The following is a 22,540-nucleotide window of genomic DNA, read 5'->3' on the forward strand; positions in this document are numbered from 1 at the left end:
AGCATTGTCGGAAATAATAATGAGATGAAAAAAAATCTGGAATCGAACCCATGCTCCTGTCTACATATCCGTCAACAATTAGTTAAAAACATGGAATTTGTAGTTGTACGAAGTACTTATTAAATCAATGATTAAAAAGCATACGTGACATGCATATCAAAATCATTGAAACATAAAAAACTAATTTCAAAAAATTACATTTTTGTAAAAAAACAAAAGTTGAGAAAACGTCAGCGAAAATAATAACACTTCAAAATGAATACAGCGAATTCTGACGCAGCCCTTATCGGTAAACGGTCACTTAAAATGTCCGGAATTCCCATTACGTCCGATAATACCCATTGAGCGAATAGAAAAATAAAGATTAAATGTTTGGAAGATTTTGAAAAAGCGCTCGAAACAGCGCATACGTTAAAGCAGCTTAGAAAGTTTAAGCTGGAAAAGCTTAACGCTGTTTTTTATTACGAGGTTTCAGTACAGACGACTTCATGTCAAATTAATCGACTTGTATTGTTGTGCAGAAGTGATAGCGGTGAGTTTGGTGTGCTGTTGACTGTACGGTCGGCTGCAAATAATTCATTTGATCTTTATTACCAAGGAATAAGACTTTTGAAGGTGATGTCTAAAATGCAGTCTCGTTTGTCGGTCTTACTGTTGAAACTCTCATTTCTGCGTGTTCCCAGTTTCGTTCGGGGTTGTGAAGCCGCGAAGCCGGGGTTAGTATAAAAACATCTTTAAAATTTCGAAGATTCGGCTGTGATTTTACAACCGGCCGCCTGCCTGACGTCAACCCTCCTAGAGAATAACCCTACTTGCAAAGCTTTTACTATGGAAACTAACATTAACTAGTAATATATTGCTAGCCTATCCTGAGAAAAAAAATCCAATTTATAGCCCTTTCCCGTAATTGACTTTTACGCCTGGCGCGGGAGAGAAGCAGCTGGCACATTCTTTGTTTTTTTTTCTCCCAGATCAGCGCGGTAGACTAATAACCATTAAAATCTAATCTTTAATGTAAATATGTTTTAAAAAATTGTTTGTTTATAATAATATAGTACTGAAATAAGTACATTTAAATTTAAAGGTTTAAATTTATATTAATGCAAAAAAGACGCATGTACAGTCAACGGCACATCAAGTTAACCTGCACGAACCTCTATAGCGCGGTAATATCGGCGAGTTTGCAATTTGGGTAAGTTATTTCCCATTATTTATATAACATTAAAATTATGCAATAAATATTAAATTTAAAAATAAACTAAATAAACATTCTGTATTTTGTAACACCAGGTACAATAGAAACTCGTTGAAACTTCTCTCTCGGAGCAAAAACCGTAGCGCGCAGCTACGAAACGCTACGAAAATGAGCACCGTAGCACAGTGTTGTCGTAGGCGTCGTAGAGGGCACGCGCGTTTCTTCTCCCTCTAATCTATCTCTCTCTATGTGTCAAATATTTCAAATACCATCGTATATTTTAAAATTGTGAAGTTTCCAGTGCTGTGTTCTAAATTTGAATTAGATTTTGATGTTCCATTCTGTTTTGTTATGTAACGGTTTTCACAAAGGGTTGGTATACGTTGTACAGTCCCAAAAGTACTTTTTTTATATTACGACAATAAGTATAATAAATGTGGAATGTTAATAATTTCATGAATATTTTTTTGTTTATGTCAAAGATTGACAGGCGTTTTCGCGCTTAAAATTGTTTTTTTTTCTAGTAATTGTAAGCCAGGTTTCCAAGCCATAGTACATAATACTATAGTATATGTATATTTATTTATTTTCCTTAATTCATAATATTGTAGACGTTCTATTATATAATTGACAATACATATTCTCTGTCAGATTTTAAAATTCCACAAATGATAATTGCATTTTATTAGAAACTAGCTTTTGCCCGCGGCTTCGCCCGCGTGAATTTCATAGCAAAATCTCAGTATTTTTTTATTGCGTACTCTGTAAGACTGGTAAACATATATTATTAAAATTCGCATTTTTTCTCATCTTTAGTTCAATTTTCTGTTTCCCGCTGCGTGTCTCGTCCCACAAACTTGTCCAATCCCGCTTCCTGCTATGTAATGTAAAGTAGATATCCCGTACCGTTTCCTATATATTTTGTCGTCATGTTTTTTGCAATGTGTCCCGTCCTGTTTCCCACTACGTGTCTCCTTCCCATTTCCCGCTCCTACTCCCACTCCCGTTTTCTGCAACGCATGCCTTCATATATTCCATGAGGATTTACATCCCGGTTTTTTTATTAGCCACAAATGTAAATTAAACATTTTTTGTATTTACTATTACTGTTATTTACTACAAATAGTAAGTGTGCCAATTTTCAGCTTTTTATCTTGAAAATTGTATTAAGTTCCATACAATCTTTCACCCCCCTTATGAAGGGGTTGAGGGTTAATTTTTAGAAAAATCTGAAACACGTATTCATTATTTCATTGTAAACAACCAAAATCGAAATTTTCAAGTCACTAACTTCAACGGTGTAGAACTTTCATATTTACAGATTTTTACCCCTTTTACCCCCTTCGGAGTAGAATTTCCAAAAATCCTCTCTTAGTGCTTTCGGGTGTATGTTGTCTGTCAGTCAGTCAGTCACTCATTAAGGAAGAGTTTTATACTGATATATAGATACATTCTGCGCCCATTCTATCTATATCAGGCTTTAATCGATAAAAACAATTTGTTTATATTCTGTTTACACCTTTTTACAAAATTTTAAAGTAAATCAGCTCCGTGGATTGTTATTTTAATTTTCCTGCAGGACCCTCCTCATTTTCCGGGATGAAATGTCTATAGGATGTTAACCCGGGATTCCGAAGAACTTTTGATTCATATTTAGTTTTTCAATTATCCTACGGGAACCTGACCATTTACCGGGATGAAATGTATCTAAGATGTTAACCCGGTATATAAGATACCTACATACCAAATTTCAAGCAAATCGGTCTAGTAGTTTTCGAGTGATTCAGACAGACAGACAGACAAAAATTTCCAAAACTGTAATTTCGTCATCTATATCAGTAACTAAGTATATTCCATGAAGAATTTAAAAAAAATATCCAATATACAAATTTGGCCTTTCTTCGATTTTATTATATGTATTGATTATTGATTTTAAATCTCTCTTATCCTCGCGTTTTTCCGTTGCATTATCGGCTGTGAGGCTTCGAAACCCCGGCTAAAAATGCATTTTTAAATATAGGACACGCAACAGTTTTTATTTATTCATTTATGTACACAACATAAATATAAAACTTACAAATAGGAAACTATGTACAAAGTCATTCATTAATTTGTAATTACGTTAGTTTATTTTTGTAATTATATATGGACAAATCACACGGATTTATATTAGCGCCAAAGTAAGATTGTGACTTATCCTTTACAAATTATAAAACAAAGTCTCTGTCTGTCTATTTGTGATTAACTCAAAACTAACTGCAAGGATTTTCTTGCAATTTTCACCAAAGGATATGTTGTGAACATATATATATTTTATATTAAACTGGTTGGGGGCGCCGGCCCAAACATGGGTGATCGGTTCTACAATTCCTGGATAATTTCACCCAATTCCCAGAGAATTTTTGTGGTGGGGGTTAACAATTAACCATTGGTTTTAGTTGACAGCCATATCAAATCTTGACAACAATGGTCCCCGTAATTTTTAGTTAATTTTACACTAAAAGCTATTCATTCTCCTATTATATACAAAACTAGATGTTGCCCGGGGCTTTGCTTCGTGGGAATTTTGAGATAAAATATAGCCTATAACAATCTTGGATAATGTACATTTCTAATGGTGAAAGAATTTTTGAAATCGGTTTGGTAGTTTCGGAGATTACCCGCCTCAAACATACAAACTCACAAACGCTTACCTCTTTATAATATTAGTATGGATATATGTATATGTCTGGATTAAACTATTGGATTAAAGTAACTACTAGCGCTATATACTATATAGTCGAGTAACTAATTAACCCCTCAATTCTCTCGCGGCCCGATCGGATTGCCGAGGTTAAATATTATTTCAGTAAAATAATATTTTATGAGACGTATCACTGGCATAATGTACTGCACACTATCACCGAACTCGGACAGATGTGTGTGTGGAACTGTTATTTTTCCGGGATGGAAGGTACCTAATGTCGTTCTCTAACATTCCATTTGGGGCAAAAATACATTTTTCGTATGTTTGTAACGCGATAACTTTCGAACCAGTTGGTCCGATTTTGATGAAATTTAAAAGGTATGTAGAATCTGTCAATAGAATTTTTAAGTTCACAGAGCATCTAAATCGGTTCAGCCATTTTTGAAATATTCACAATTTTGTGATAATTTATTGTGTTCGCGATCAAGTTCGCGGCGAACAACTAGTATTATAAATTCGCATTTATAATATATATTATTATTTATAATTATAGTTTGTTACCTCTTCACGCTCTATCAGCTTAAATAATCTTCTTGAAATTTTGCATACATGTAATATGAAGTACCGAGAAGGACATAGCTTTCGTCCCGGAAAAATAACTGTTCCCGTGGGAGACTAACGCGGGACAAAAGTTAGTTTATAATAATCAGTTAGGATTGGTATTTTCGATGGCACGTTTACCACTGAATGGTTCCCATCAGTATTGATTCTATATAGATATCTACATAGATCTTTAATTATACTTGTTAATTAGAACACAAGGCACTTTGAAACACAAAACTCCATGCATATCTAATCATACGGGCGTTTCTTATTAGCATTAATTTTTCCATCATCAGAAATTCGGGCAAAGAAAAACGGAGTTCTCATAATAACTTAATTCACTGACGGAGTAACTGGTTATACTCTCGTCCCTTAAGATTTTCGTCCCATGGGAACGAATCATCAACATTTCCGGTTTCATTAGCGGCTGTGCTTGTGCCTTAACCGGAAGTCAAAAAACATGCATTGTTAAATTTAGGACACGCAACCGTTTTTATTTGTTTATTTATTCATTTATTTACATTGGTAAACATATATGTGTACAACATAAATGTCCCATGGGAACGAATTATCTACATTGAAACAATATATAAAAATAAAATGTTTTTATTAACATACAATAAACCCACAATAATCATCACACAGTAGTCAGATATATTAATCGCTTTTTGTTTAAGAAGCAAAAAAGTGTCTTTTTTATGATTACCATCAGAATTTTTGCATAATCGGTGAGATTTAGTACAACGGTCTAACAACGTCGGCATGACGTTGACGACCGTGCGAAGTTGGAGAGGAAAATTTTGGAAAACCCTTGGCTCCGACGCTCAATGGCTGAAATGGAAGAAACCGGGAAAACGCTCAGATGAGAGAGAGAGATTTTCGCACCCCATCGAAGAGGTCATTATTTTTTATTTAAACTTCGTCCCATGGGACGAAAACTTTGAAGGACGAATCGCTCACCTATTCGAATCTCCCCACCTGAATTAAGAGTAAGTTAGGATCACGTACTGCTGAATTAGTAAGGGACGTGACAATCAGACAGACATTATTGGTTTTCCTTTTTTCTTTTCTTAATAAAGCGTATTTTCTAACGTAATTTGTGGTTTAACAATTTTTCTGTTCGATCAAAAAAGCTAAATAGAAAAATTGGTCTTTGAATTTTGTGTGTGTTATTAGCTTTCGTGATTTGAAATGCGGAATTTGTTAAAATAAGAAAAAAATAATAATTCGCGCTCTTTTTTTATCTTCGTGTGAAACCGGTTGTCGTGACGCATCGAAGCCCGTGATTATCACAAAAAATTAATCGTCAAATTTTGTTGATTCGACTATAATATTACAACAAGCTTGATTGACGTTAGCTACCAATCTCCAATCCACGGAAGCATACAAAGTGATCTGGTTCAAGGGCGATATCACACGTCTGATATCCTATCTCATCTATAGAATAGAATATCTTTATTTCGAAACACACACGAACTTACACTAGACTATATGACATCTGAGTCTTTTCCCGGTTGCTTCCTTCGACATTGAAAGTTAGAGCTAAGGGTCCGTTTTCCTATTTGACCTCGTAGTGGAAGACCACTTCTAACGGATATTTTGTCAAGCCATTGTCACGCATCATCCTTGACAACATCTGTCTCCACAGTTTGACAAACTTTGGTAGATTCGGCATACATTTCTGGTTTTTTTATTGCGGTAAATATAAACACTCATAATAACCACGTAATGTTCACGCATTCTCACGCGTCTGCATGTGTGTCGGAGTTTGTCGTTTTTGTAGCTGGCATTACGTTTGCCCTTCTGCCAGTCCATTTTAAGATCATCATATTGAGCGTGTTATTGCTAACACTGGTTTCAAATTTTATTCAAGTCGCCTTAAGGCATCTGACATGCCTTCTTTCTTCTTATCGAAATCTAGTGGCAGGTAATCGCATACACACTAACGAACTATACTGTCAACCATTGTGCAGGTTTCCTCACGATGTTTTCCTTCACCGGAAGCATGTGGTGGTCGTTGAAAACTACTATATATGAGTCAGATTTGTATACAAACTCATGTGGCACGAGTAGGATACGAACCTGAGACCTTTCGATCCACAGGCGGGCGTCTTAACTATTACACCACCACCTTTTCATTTAAACATGTAAATCTGTCATGGTGAACCATCTGTTGTCTGAAAGCGATAATATTAAAACCGATATTTCCAAATTAAATTCTACTCATGTCAGTCGATAATTCCGATTTGGAATTTAAATTATCTTGTGTTTCTATAATGATTGCTCTGACAGCAGAATACAATCGAGTTATTAGTAAAATAGGCTGAAAATTCGAATCGATTTCAGCTTTGTTGAATATTTGACTAAACCACTAGTGGTTTAAGCAACTGCGTATTGATGTTCCTTTATCAGTAGCTTTTGAATGCAGCTGCGCCCGCTTTTATTTCGTGCGTACGCGAATAACATATTATTATTGATATCTCGGGATCTAAGCTATGTATTACAATGAAACCTATATACTTACCAGATTTTCAGCCTGTTGTTCTTGCGTGATGCGCGAACAAACATACAGACAGACAGGCAAAAATTCAAATGTAGTCTTCCATTAGTCTTCCATAAAGACCCCAATAAAAATCCTGACACCAGTGTTAGCAATAACAAATTCGAAAAAAGATCTCGAAAGAAGTCTTTGTCTGTATTATACTTGTGTTTATATAAACAAATAAATTTTAAAAGCACATTGAATTCGCTTTCATGTGTTAATCAAAGCACAGAAATAGTATCTAATTTACGACTCGAACAGTACAAAATGTGAGTTCAAACCGAATTTCAACTCATCTCATTTAAAATTCGTAGACATGATTAACGTGAAAATTGAGTATTTAATTCAAATACCGAAATACATAATATTTTGTTAAATTTTTAGCGGGAACTAGCTCTTGCCCGCGGCTTCGTTCGAGTGATTTTCCTTACAGAAGAATGTTATTTTCCGAAATGAAATTGAAATTGAAAATTCTTTATTGAAACAGGTGGAATTAGCTGCAAAGTATGTTCGAGACTTGTGTTATGGGATACTAATATAAATGATTTTTGTAAAGAATCGGGTAGAAAATTGTTTGTGTATTATTCTTTTTCTTAAAAATGATTCTAGCCTGTTTTGAGAACATTTTTGTATTTTATATTGATACTAGCCCCGCCTCGGGTCTTTTGCTCTCGTAGGAATTTCGGGATAAAAATACATTACGTGTTAATCCAAGTTATACTCTCCCCGTGTACCAAATTTCACAACAATCCGTGCAATCGATTTTGCGTGAAAGAGTAACAAATATATACATACATCCTTACAAACATCGCATTTGTAATAGGTATTAGTAAGATTGTTTGATGATGGATTGATGTCGAGGCGTCACAGCCAAGGACATAAACAAGCACATTCGTTAAGAGATAGAGAGAATTATCTATGTGAATTTCAGTCTATACCTATCTACGTTCAACAAAACTAAATTATTTTGTGGAGTTTAAAGGACCGAAAATTTTCGAATATTCACGTTCTATTCATACGCCTTAATGTTCTCCCACAATATAATAAATTTTCCATTTCAAATACGCAAGATTATTGTACTAGCGAGTTTCTCATGACTGGCGTAATCGTTAGAATCCATCATTTTCGGCGTGATTGACGTCACTGACAGATATACGTGATCGGGTTTCAATACTTTCAATTACATTGCTTTAAGAGGTTTGTTGAATTTTGAATTATACATAAGTATTATTGAATTATATAGAAGTTGAATTTTGAATTATACATGTATTATTTTCTTTTTGATTTATTTTTTGAGAAGTTATTGACTTAATTACAAGTAGAGGCCCGTTCTAACTTCGCTCGGGTCAAACCATAAATATACAACTAAACATTACTCCGGAAACACAATATTTATTAATGAAAACCACATTAAAAATCCGTCCGGCAGTTTGTGACTTTATCGCGTTTATACAGATATACGCGAAAGGAGGATTTATTTTCATAATGCGTAACGATATATGCCGAAGAGTTAACTCATAGGTAGAAAGAAATAATAGTCGTGATTTTCGAATTTAGATATGCTCAAATTAAAAATTCTTCTTCTACTTGGAACATATTGATAACAAAATAATATCTGTAATCGCAGAAGCGGTTAACTTTCAGAACCGCTAAAACAATTTTAATATAATTTTGTATACATGTTATTGTTGAAATTTTGCATACATGTAGTTTCAAGTCCATACTTCAAACTACATATAGGTATGCAAAATTGTTGTGTAGATAGGTGTAAAATGTTAACAAACAAACAAAATTTCGCATTTAGTTATTAGGTAGAAATTAAGTGCCGTGTTTCATTCCACATAAAGACTACGACGGTCAGCAATGAAGTAAGCGATTGTAGAAATGTATATGTAATTATTTTCGATACAAAGAACCGTCTTGGCGCAAAATGTCCATTTCTCATAATGTCATTTTCTCATAATGTCCTTTTAGGATAAGGACATTTTGCGCCAAGACGCAAAGAACGTAAGACCTATTTTATGTCCGTTTAAAATGCTTTCCGTGTCCTCTTTACAATGGGTGCTTAAGATACCTTGTATACGATGCAATTTTTAAGACTTCAATTTTTGTGTATAACAAATTTGTAGAAGATTTTTTTGACATTTTTTTTTATTAATAATCAAGATAGGAAGAGGAGGAAATTACGGTAGGGCTTTTGCCCAACAGTGGGACTTAAATGTCTAGAAAAACAAGATATTTACCTATTGAAAAATTAACTGAATGTTGATTTTAAGTTTCCTTGACTATGTTCCGTAATAAAAACGTGATTTTGTATCTAGAAATTTGGTGTGTGGTTTCCGCCCTAAAATCAATCAAAAGAAAAAGATCATATTCCATCATGACCCAACCGGGGATCGAACCCGGGATCTCTCGGTTCAGTGGCAAAAACTCGCGCCACCGAGGTCGTCAAAAGAAAGGAATTCATTCAAATATATAATAATTTAAATTATACCTGTTTATGAGCTTAAACATACGCGTACAGTTAACATATTCATATCAAATTCACCCCTATTACCGGGGCATAAACATCTAATAACTTAATAATTACAACCTAGAAGAGGAAAAGGACAAAATTAGGTTAAAGTCGTATCGTATAGAGAGGTAAAATCTATGACAGCAAACAGAGTAGAATGGAAAACACTCCATCGACGAGAACCTGATTCTTAAATTTATTCATCATGATGATAACTTCAAAATAATTAAGTCACTTGAAGCTAGCAGAAAATAAAATAGTTCAAATTTTATTTGAATTTTCCTAGGATTCCCTTTGAAAGGTGTTCTAGGATTTTTCCAATTACAGGAGGATTCCAGCGCAAAACTGGATCAGCCTGGTTATATCCGGTTTGTACAGGAACTGCAGGAAAAGGTGTCACCTTCTATAATGAGAAAATTCCTAGGAAATTTCTACATAACAACCTCTTTTGTGCTAAGAAATATTCTGTAAATATATACTTCTTCTTCACAGTCGTATTCCTCATGGCTGAGGGTCGTGGTCATTATGTGGAATGAAACACACACAACAACTTTCTTGGCATTATTAATGGAGTGGTTTGCCGTTGTCTTCTCCATTTCACACACAAGTTAATAATAATCAACCTATGTGCAGGTTTCCTCACGATGTTTTCCTTCACCGGAAGCAAGTGGTGGTAAATGAAAACCAGTATACATGAGTCAGATTTGTATACAAACTCATGTGGCACGATTAGGATTCGATCCTGGGACCTTTCGATCCACAGACCCGCGTCTTAACCATTACACCACCACCGCTTCTACTATATATGTACTAATTTAGTTTAAAACGATTGTGATGCAATTTTTGTATGTTTTTAACGACGCCTACTTGCAGTTGGTCTCTGCGTCGACTTATCAATGCCTGCTCCATACTGTCGCCGAAGTAGACAAATACCAACGCGAATGCATGAACATTGCGTAATTCTATAGGGCTTTTATACACCGCTATGAAAAACCAGCAATGTATATCGAATCCGCTAAAGTTTGGCAAACTATTCGACGACAGTGTGGAACTGGCATTAAATTTATGATGCGTTGAGAAGCCATTAGTAATTACTGACGATATGAAATTTAATTTTCTTTTAAATTTCGAATTCCGCACCAATTATTGTGTTACAAGTAAGTAAGTAGTGTAAGTACTTGAGCAAATAGTACATGAGCAAGTTTATTCAGCATTTCGAAATTCATTTAATCCTGGCCAACATGGATTTCTTCCTGGCCGATTTACTGTTTCTAATCTTGTTTTATTTAATGAATTTATTACTTCAAAAATGGACGAGGGCCACCAGGTCGACGTCATATACACAGACTATTCCAAGTGTTTTGACCGTATCGATCACCAGTTGCTCTTACACAAACTCTCAGAAGCTGGCATTCGAGGCGATTTGCTGAGGTGGTTCTCGGCTTATATAAGTAATATATCTCAGCCCATTGCAGTCATTAATTATGTATCTTCGTGGGTTAATATACCTAGTGGTGTACTACAAGGTTCCCACTTAGGCCCACTTTTATTTCTTATTTTCATTTCTGACATTGATTCAATTCTAACGGAGTCTAAAGTTTCAATTTACGCCGACGATATGAAAATTTTTAAATGTATTGATAGTCTTGACGATGCTATTGCTTTACAGAGGGACCTATATAAACTAGATTATTGTGAACGAAATAAGCTGGATCTCAATCCCTCTAAGTGTTTAACTATAACGTTTTCACGTAAATTTAACAAAGTTAATTACGATTATTCTCTTAGAGATCAAATAGTTGCTAAAGTTTCGGAGGTAAGAGATCTAGAAGTATTCCAAGTTATTATTTGAGAGACATATTAATATTATAATTACTAAAGCTAGCAAACTTCTTGGTTTTATTATGTGAATCTCCCGTGATTTCAGTAGTGTCAAAACCTTAAAGGTTCTTTATTGTGCATATGTTCGAAGTATTATTGAATATGCCTCACAAATCTGGAACTCCCAGTGTGCTAAATATATCTCACGCTTGGAGCGAATTCAAATGAAATTCATTCGGTTCCATAATTTTCAATGCAAAACTAAATTTACGTATGATGTTGCCTGTAGAAAGCACCACTTACTGCCCTTGGAAAAGCGGATATCGGGGATAGCGGGGCAGTCAATTTTTTCGAATAAAATTGATTTAAAGATTACGATCGACGCAAGACTGTATCATACGATGTACATTATTTTTCATATTTATTTAAAATATTTTGCTTTACATACACACACATGTTATATCAACAAATTGTTGACTAAAGTAATGTGTAACCTAAAACGTCAAAGAAAGACACTAATGTGGCTAAAAATTTGATTTAGTGTCTTGAAAAGTTTATATTAGATGTCCATTTTGCAAATTAATTAAAATTTTATAAACATTAATGTCTAAATATTATCATCGTACGTTTTCGTACTACATAATATATTTATGTCGGAAACGAGGTCAAAACTTACAAGTAGCTCGTTCACTCCAAACCATTAAATGTTTTATTTACTATATATACGGTGTATATGTGTATTTGTCTCATCTGAGTATGTTTCTATTGGTAAAATCTAGCCAACTTGTAATGATGTACAAGTTTGTTCATCATTACAAGAAATATAAGTAGAATGACGGACTTATCCCATTTAGGGATCTCTTACCGGCCATGTCGGCTATGAAAATCAAACACTCACAAAACACTAACATTTTTAAAGAGTCATCTTTTAAAGATGTCATTTTGGTGCTAGCTCTTAGCTGTTAATTGCTCTTAGCCGCATTTTACGACATACATATACATACGGAGGAAATATAGGATATTTTGAACAACATACCACATGTATATCCATACTACACATGTATATCCATACTAATATGATAATTTTATAAATGCGAAAGTCTTTCGGTCTGTATGTTCCGCTGTCACGGCTAAACCGCTGGACCAATTTTGATGAAATTTGGTATGTATGTAGTTAATGACCCCCGATCAAACATAGGCTCCTTTTTTCAAAAATCAACCCCTAAATGAATAAATTGGGGGGTGAAAGTTTGTATGATAATCGTCTGTTCCGCTTTCGCAGAAATTCAAAATTTCACGCGGGTGAAGACGCGGGCAAGAGCTAGTAGTATTATATATGTGTATGTGTATATTACAGTACAATCACCCATTATTTCAACATATGTGTGTCTGTGCTTAACCGTACGAAACTTGACCTATTTCAGGATAGGAATGTCAATATTCGTGACGTCACGCTAGCTTTGAGAAAGCGACTCTATGCGCGAAAACCAGGCTTTCTGATTCTTACATTTATACTAATACTAGCTTTTGCCCGCGGCTTCGCCCGCATGAGTTATTCTGCGAAAGCGTACAAACGTAAACACAAACTTTCACTCCCCATTATTATCAATAGGGGGTTGATTTTTGAAAAAAAATCTACCCTATGTTTGAATGGGAGCTTTTAACTACATGCATATCAAATTTCATCAAAATCGGTCCAGCGGTTTAGATTTGAAAGCGCAACAGACAGACACATACATTTACATAGGACATTTTGGGATTTTTCTGAAGCCAAACTCATTGCCCATTTACGTTTACATAGAAACTTGTAAACTTAAATCATTCTCATGTTCCGGTATTGAGAAGTCAAACGTTAATTGGCCACTATATCATTAATTGGCAAAAGTAGATGAGGTTAAAATGAGAGATACAGAATATAATTATATAAGTATTATGACAATTAAAATTCCTCTCTCTCTTTCTCATTTGAGTGTATTCCATCCCAGTCGCCTAAGGATTGCTTTCCTAGCTCGTCTCCACATCGCACGGTCGTCTCATCCCTAGTTATCAGACCATTGTCACGCATATCATCCTTGATGACATCAAGCCAGCACTTCTTGGGTTTGCCTTCAGCCAGAGACGGGCGGGAGCGGCATATCTAGACCTTTGTTCCCTGCGTAATTTTCCGATCTACGTAAGACGTGCATGCACAATATATAATTATTACTTGTATACAACGATACTAAACATACGGCTCTTTGACTGAACAGCCATTCAATCACTTGGCTAGGTATACGTCGTTTAGCCGACTTGTTGACTGCAACGTTCAACATTACAGCTAAACGACGCTTAGCCAACTGGTTAAATGGCAAATTAACTAGGGTGATCTTTAGTTTAGTATGTAATTTGAAAGAATAGGAAGACTTTTGATTGAACGGCTATTTTAACCAATTGGCTGCGACTTATACGCTATTTTTCCCCCGACCTCGTACCAAGTATAAAGCTCTTTCTGATAAATGTTCTCAATTACAGAAAAAATTTAAGTGCACTTAGTGTGTAACTTAACTTGCCGCCATCTTGGCTCCTAGTTAAATTTCCCGAAGGAATTACACGATATTCATTCCTATTTGTGGTAAATGATATAGATAAAATAATTTTATTCAAGGTTTCTTATATATATTCTATAAAATATACATATAATAAAACTGTAAGTGTTTCAAGCTGTGTATTATACTAGTATTCCCATTAATAATATACCTAAATGCGAAAGTACGGATGTTTTTTTTATTCAATCACGACAAATCTACTATTTTCTATGAAATTTGGTACACATGTATATATTTATAATAACCTAAAATCGCACATAGGGTATTATTTTCACCGAAATATCCACGGTAGTGAAGCCACGGGATGAAAATTAAAATATCTTAAATTTAACCTTTTAACGATAAAAGTAGGGGTACCAGGCAGCGTTTGCACTCATTGTGATTGTGAAGGACTCATTAGTTTGTCTCGGCTCTGATATTTTTCACATGTGTGGCCCAGCCTAGAAGTGTAAGCGTTATAATTATATTTTAAAAATGGTAAGCCTTTCTGACATGATAGGGACCAACACTGTTTAAATGAGTTTCTTTCGGCATTTCTTCTCGGCAATGGTCGTTCGGAAATGTTAGTAGCTTGGTATTTAAATATCATTTAACTTAGAATATGATACTTTTAAAAATGCCTGTGAAGGCCTAATTTATGAATAAATGTTTTGGTATATTGATTTACAAGTGCAAATTCCCTGGACACAGGATTTTCGAATTTATGTCATTTTGTTAGCGTGAAAACTTGCTAATTGCATTTATTTTTTGTTAGCTTAAAAAAACCTTACAATTTTGAAGATTTGCGTGTGATTTTGCCTGCCTGACGTCAACCCTATTCGAAATGCTATTTTTGCTACCAATATAAGCCCGGGATTTTAAAGATTTGAGAATGTTGTTTCCTATCAACAGCCAAAGCTATGTGCCCTATAGTCGCCACGTCACCCACGGAAAGATATTCTAAAACAGAATCACACACACACACATTGATTCAAATTCTATATGCAATTCATAAGTACGAGTATTTACTTTACTTATATCAGTATGGAATATCTAAATACAATAGAAGTTATATAATTTTTTTTAGTGCACATGCTGCGCCTACGTCAGGTATACGAACTTGGTAATATTTATGGCTACTGTGATTCGCTAATGACTACGAATTTTAAATCGAATATAAAAGTAATAATTAATAGATAAGTAAATTTATCAAATTAAATTTAAATTGTCAGACATTAGTCATCCACAATTATATTTTCTTAATTTCTGTTATTTTCATTTTCTACGTATTAATTTAAACTAAAAACTATCTATTTTATAAATACTTATAAATTAAAAATATCTAAAGAAGGCATTATTAATTAGGAATACCTACGCTAAATTCCTATGCCTTACACCAACACAAGAAACCCTCCACATGGAAAACCACAGTTATAAGTCACAATGACGGTCTGCGACTAGTGCGGAAAATTAAACAACTGACTTTTTCTTTTTTTATTCTCCACAGATAAAACCGTGCGAAAAACGGGGAGGGCATTTCGTAAATCGCACGTTGTTTTATTTTAGAGAATATTAGTGCCAAGTTGTCACGCCACAGTGCAGCACAGGAATATCTAAATAAGGTTCTTTGACATTGACAATGACATTTCAAGACATGTAATAAAACCATGGAATTAGTAGGTACTCATTGCAAAGTACTTATTAAATCCAAGACCAAAACACATCATTTTATATATTTGTTTGTGCGCCATACTGTGGTGTAATTTGATGCTGTCTGTTTCTGTTTAATTTTCTATTTTTTTTCTGAATGACATTGTCGCGAAGCTATAACCTAATATTTTTTCTTTTTATATACAATAGGGAGTATTACTTCACATTTATCCCGCCAAAGTACAGCACTTTGTGTTAGGTACACAAAAGCTTTGTCGCCTTTTGCTATGTCGATTAAAACGTTTATTTTGGAGTACTTTATTAATTATTTCATTATGTAAGCATTCGTTTGTGAAAATATATAACAATGTAGCATATTCAAAAGTGTCGAAATATTGGGAAATATCGTTTTCCAAAAGATAAAAAACTGCGAAAACTATGGGAAACCGTCAAACGCTGCAAAATTTTCGAGCCAGTTGTTGTTGTATGGTCAAAAATATGCTCGGAACACTTCACACCTGACGACTTATTAAAATATGGACTTCATACAGCTTATGGTTTTCTATATATGGGTTTCTATGGCTTTCAGTCAAAATGAAGTTTATCACTGTTTATCACCACAGTCGACCAAATAATGCAGAACATAACCTAAAAATGGTGTTATTATTTTCAGGACCAATTAACCGCCCTTCAATTTTCTCAGTTTTCTAAAAGTGAATTCTTCAAAATGTACTCAAAGGCGACAAAGAGCTGCTAAACGTGAAGCTAAAAATCAAATATGTGTCTTCGTATATGAAGTTAACTCTATAGACGGTTTTTTGTGATTATCTTTTGGATTTTAATTGTTTTTGGGTGGAAGTGGTTAATTGATTATGTTGAAGAAGTGGTGGTCGAAAATAATATACATATCACAATCCCACAAATAGTGCAATGTGATATCAATAGTGTTCAATAATTATAATAAAGGTATTGTGTTTTACAGTGGACTTGGATCATTTAGCAAATTCGTCTTGTATTTAACATTTTGTGTTCTGAAAGCCTATTCAATAATCCACAAAATCCTTCATTTTTCCTTTAAACTCGCACCAGTATTGCGTAGAAGGTATTTTTGGTAGTAAATCTGCAAGGATATTGAAAATTGGCGCTTTTGTCTCCATTGGCAATGTTCGTGTACCTTAGTTGTACCAGTAACGCCATCTGCGCTGAGCTTTGCGTAATATTGTGGTCATCATGAAGCTATATAGAAGGTTATTTGGCATAAAATCGTTAGCACACGTTATCGTTTTTCTATATACAGATTTTCTTTTTTTGTGAAATTGACATTACATTTGAAGCTATACTAAGCTATTAGTTTGTTAATCATAAGAAATCATTAAGCATAATAACTTTTTTTTTAAGTTTATCACCTTCTTCAAAAAATAAAGTACTTTTGGGACTAAATTTCATTATTACGTACATTTTAAGGGTGACGTGAAGTGCACTAAATCGTCCAATTTTTCCAGGTTTTCCTGAACTTTACCAGATTTCCATAAACTTTCTTTAAAACGAATACATCGATAAACATTATCTGTGATAACCAAAAAGAGAGAGTAACCCAGTGTCCTATCTGTGTTAAAATTAAAAATTATATTTACGTTGCCAGTTACATAATATCCGCGTGTTAATGTTGCGATTTGAATAATTAAAAAAATAAAATTCGATGTTGTGTTCTCGATTTGAAAAGTAAGTGTGGTAAATTTTAGCTTTACTTTTTTTTTGTTGATTTTGTGGCATTTTGTCATATATTTGTGGTTTTTTTTGTGACAATAGTGTCTCAAGAGTCAGCAATGACGAAGAATTTCTTGACGGTCACCAATATTGTGAACGAGGGCATCAAGGGCAGCAAGATATCCAAGCTTGGCCTGTCCAAGTACCTCTCCCAATCTCTGTAAGTATTAGTTTATAAGATGTTAAAAAATAACACACATTTCATTACCTATATAGCTAAAGAAAAGTAGAGTGTCGTAATTATGAGCTTTTTATTAAAAATCTATTTAGGAATCTCAATTCAGACCAATAAGTCTACTCAGTCCATCTGTCCAGCGCAAATAGCTTTAACTCTAAAAGGAACACATATTAATTGTTTCTGGTATCTATATAGATCTGTGCACGAAACGAACAAGAGAAACACCTATTAATATTATTTATTCACTAAACAAGTGTTACAATGATCTTCCAGTAATATAATTAGTCATCGGGAGGTTTCCTCTATTGTGGTTGAGCTTCGCGATGGCTGACTCACGCGTCAGCTCGTGAACGGGTGCTGCCGGGGGGAACTGGTCAGCGCGTATATATATATATATATAAATTTATATTTATATATATATTATACCTTGTACTTTATTGTGTACTTACATTGTTATTACTGATAAAAAATTATACATAAATTTATATTTTAAAAATGGTAAGCCCTTCTGGCATGATAGGGACCAACACTGTTTGAATGAGTTTCTTTCGGCATTTCGTCTCAGCGGTGGTCGTTGCGAAATGCTAGTAGTTTGTAGCTTTGGTAAATATCATTTAATTTAGAATATGACGTGAAAAAGAGCCTGTGAAGGCCTAATTTCTGAATAAATTATTTTAAAATTTTGATCGTCTTTTGAAATTAATTAATCAATCGAATGAGTGTATATAAATTAAAAAATGAACGAAATTAAAAACTTTCATGACATTTTCAAATACATGTCCTAATTTATTTCCTCATATCTGCTGTCTGCGAGAAATGTTAGAATGTGACCTTTTTTGTGATCTCTGAAACAAAATCGTGGCAAATTGTGGCCCATTGTGGCTGAAGATAAACAATGGGTGTTAATAAAACACCCTTTATTAAACATATGTGATGAATGGACAATTCTTTTGATATCAATCTATTTTAATCGAAAGTAAACCCTTTTATTTTGTGGTGTTACTTGCGGTTGCCCGCAGCCTCACCCGTGGCAGCCAAAGTGTGACCTCGGGTTATTAACATCTTTCCATAATGTCAAAATCACGTTTTAGCCGTGAAAGTGTGACAGAATTAAACCTGACAGAAGCCGCAGTAAAACACACCTGAAGCAGCACACAAAATATCTGTGGTACAAATATTTGCCTGTGTAAAATCAAATCCAGGCTACGCCACGGAGGTCGTTCAAAATGAAATTAAGTTTATTTATAATTATATATATATATATATATATATATATATATATATATATATATATATATATATATATATATATATATATATATATATATATATATATATATATATATATATATAATTACGATAGTTATTCAATCGATAAAGGCCATAGTATCGATAGTATCGATAGTCATCTCGTCATAACAGTTCGATAGTATTGCTCATTATCAATAGTATTGCACCTAACCTGGCTATCGATAGTATTATCGATTACTATCGACACTATTGCTTTTCCTCAAACAATCGATAGTTAATCGAACCGCAATCGGTGGTTGACTGTCGAGCGGCAACACTAATGTGGTTAATAACATAATAATCTAGTGTCACTAATGTGTGTGATAAAATTTAGGTCTCACCTTGTTAGCTGTTCGGATGCAATCTTGAACTTAAATAGGCTGTCTACATTTATAAGGGGCAATTGTTTAATACAGTTTTAGTTTGGTCCAAGCGATGAGAAATAATCTTTATTCTTTTTCATTGACTGCGTTAATGCTAGAACTGATCATTTTGTTCGAGTCACTAACATTACAATAACAACTTCCATCACTAGTCGCATGTATAGTAATATCTAATTAAATAAACGAATATGAATTTTGCGGGACATGTTTGCCGCATGCCGCCGCTAAGATGGGTCCGCCTAGCAACCTTTTGGGTACCATCAGGGAGGAGGAGACGAGGCAGACCGCGTAAAAAAGATGGCGTGACGAAATAGAGGGATTTCTGCGGGGGTGGCATCATATTGCACCCTTTTCCCAGCAGTGGGACACTTGAACAGGCTATTAAAAAAAATGAATACATATTAAACGCGTAGCTATATACCTTTGTTATTTCCCAGACTTTTCGGAACTTGTTATAAAGGTCCGTCACTGGGCGATGTCTGGGAAATAAAAAAGGTATATGCATGTACATAATTATATATTAAACGGCAGGTATAAAAACCCGCCGTTTAATATATAATTATGCAACGCGAACGTTTAAAGGTAGTTAAATATATGAATATGAATAACAAACCATTATTCAGGAGTCTTTTTAAAATTTTCCCTAATTTTACAACAGGCCTGACGTGGATTCTCCTTGAAATGCTATTTCTGCCTATCTGTTCTCCAGACTATGTCCCTTAGTCGCCTTAGATGATATCCACGGGATGTGGAGTGGAGTTCTATGTCCATTTATTTGAATGACGTGCGTGCAAGTTTTAGTCAAAGCATTCGTTCTGAAACTAGCTGTACCCGCAACTTCTTTTGCGTGCAGTTCGAAATAAGTAAAATTTTATTTTACATGAAATGTCTAAACAATATCATCAATTGAATAAAACGGAATAAAGGCAGTTCTTTCAAATTAAAATTACAAATTGTTTATTCAGAAATTAGACCTTCACAGGCACTTTTTCACGTAAACTTTTATATTAAATAGTAATTTCTCATAAGCTACAAACTACTGGCATTTCGGAACGACCACTGCTGAGAAGAAATGCGGAAAGAAACTCATTTGAACAGTGTTGGTACCTATTATGCCATGGCCCTATCATTTTCACGTGCCTGTAATTTTTCGTCAATTTATTCGTTGTGTTTCATAAGTTTTAAAAACGCTCGTCGCTCATGACTCGCAGCGCACAGTAATCAACCACGGACACCGCGACCGACGTAATGAACTTTGACTCTCACGGTGACGTCATCATCTTGAGACTGAAACCAACTGTAACGTCATCGCATGTAATTAGTAAAAGGAACTTGATTAAAACGGAGCATGCTTTAATGTGGCAAGGCGTGTGGTCCCGACCTAAAATACGACTCGATACACTCCCGTGGATGTCGTATAAGGCGAGTTGGTGACACAATAGCCATGGAAGCTGATAGACAACCAGTGCAACGTACTGCGTCGACGGAACGGAGCTCGAGCAATGATATTACGCTCTCAGTCGCCTTGTAACATCCTCGTGATATGGAGTGGTTCTATTCTAGGACGGGAACCACACGCCATATTCTCCGAGTGTGAAACTTATATTATATATTATATTTGAAACTTATAGCAATATACCGTTGATGGTCAATCAATTTGAATGGCGATGGTTGGAACAGCTGCCTATAAAGATGTTTATTATAATCTATTGTGCTATCGGCAAACAGTTTGCCGAACTTTGTCGGTTTGACGTACATTACTCGTTTTACCTTGCGGCAAAAACAGTTCACATACAAACTTTCATAATTCAAAATTCTTTATTCAATATAGGTTGATATGATATCATAACTGATGTACAGTTATTGACGTCGATAAAATTACTTAAACTAAGTCTACTGCCGACTTCAAAAGCGCAGAAGAAGAAGAAGCGGCGCAACAAACTTCACCGGGTTCACTTCTTCAACAAACTAAGTATTGTATGTTTATTCGCTTCGGAAAATTTCTGAATTTGCCGACGGTACGGGCCATTTTGTTTACTGTTTCAGTAACTGTCATAAAAAACATTTAGTACTTACGATGAATATTTAATTTAGTAATGGTCTGATATGCTCTCTCTGTCTCATTTAGATCATATTTTCAACCTGTTTCACCGTTCCATTCTTAGCTGTTGAGCGTTGGAGCTTGGTTGCTTTTGTTGATATATGTTCCTACAGACAAAACGAATAATGCTTTTGCACTCCTCGCCAATTTAAACGCCAGAGACAAAACATGTACTTACGTTGTACATACAAACATACAGTTTCTCTTTCTCTCATATGGGCGTTATTTCGGTTCCTTCCGCAGCCATTTAGTATCTGAACCTGTACCGTTTTCCTACTTTTTCGTCTCCACTTCGCACGGTCGACATCCCTAGTTGTCAGACCATTGGCACGCAAATCATCTTTGATGACATCATTATACTTCTCACTAGCGACCCGGCCCGGCTTCGCTCGAGCAAAACCATCACAAATTGTACACCTAATCACATTATCTATTAAAAATACCCGCATCAAAATTCGAATCCATAATATTATGTAAAATGTTATGTGAAAAAATGAGACGACATCGACATTGAATGGAATAAATTAAATATTTTTGCTATTGTGTTCATTGAGTGGAACAGAGTAAGCCTTGCCAGTATTTTGAACGCGAATATTCCATATTTTTTTCCTCGACAATTCTTTGTTCTGCGACAGTGGAGAAGATAACACAGGATAAAATGTTAAAAAATAACACAGGAAACACGAAGGAAAATAATCGCACACGTTCATAGAATGTTTAATGTTTTCGTGTTATTAAAATCTGTGTCCTCAATAAATCTAAATATATAAAAGAACAAACTGAATGACTGACTGACTGACATATCAACGTACAGCCTAAACCGCTGGGTCTAGAAACTTCAAATTTGGCATGTAGGTTCCTTATGTGGCCTAGGGTTACAATAAGAAAGGATTTTTCAAAATTCACCCTCTAAGGGTGTGAAAGGGGGGTTCAAAGTTCGTATGGGGAAACCAGATTAGTTAATTTGTTTCGTTTGAAACTTTACAGGATTACTTCTATCAATAAATTAGTAAATACGGGTCTCCGAATTTTTCAAAAATTTACCCCTAAATGGGGGAAAAGGGACTAATAAAGTAAAATATCAACATGGGTATAGTTTGTACGGTTTTTCGGGTCGCTGACGTGGTGGAAGTGAAATACCATCATCCCTATTAGGGTGGAATGGGGTTGTTATGATTATATCAAAGTCTGGGTGTTCGTCAGTCCAAACGTTGCGCGCATTACGTCGTCCATTTTACAGCAGAC

General features: G+C 34.7%; 1 protein-coding gene across 4 annotated transcripts in view; it reads left to right on the forward strand.

Moving 5' to 3' along the window:
• Syt7 (Synaptotagmin 7) overlaps window positions 1-22,540 on the forward strand; it is a 348,961-nt gene that overhangs the window by 159,620 nt on the left and 166,801 nt on the right. The window contains exons 1-3 of one of the 4 annotated variants that reach the window (XM_053765761.1): window positions 1,397-1,567; window positions 17,053-17,298; window positions 17,386-17,503. The exons of 2 other annotated variants lie outside the window; for them this stretch is intronic. In XM_053765761.1, the coding sequence (XP_053621736.1) occupies window position 17,298; window positions 17,386-17,503 (119 nt within the window). In that variant the 5' untranslated portion in view covers window positions 1,397-1,567; window positions 17,053-17,297. Of the gene's footprint in view, window positions 1-1,396; window positions 1,568-17,052; window positions 17,299-17,385; window positions 17,504-22,540 lie in introns of those variants that run through there. One more of the 4 variants, XM_053765760.1, reaches the window with a different exon arrangement.

The sequence above is a fragment of the Plodia interpunctella genome, chromosome 28 (assembly GCF_027563975.2).
Source record: "Plodia interpunctella isolate USDA-ARS_2022_Savannah chromosome 28, ilPloInte3.2, whole genome shotgun sequence".
Lineage (NCBI taxonomy): Eukaryota > Metazoa > Arthropoda > Insecta > Lepidoptera > Pyralidae > Plodia > Plodia interpunctella.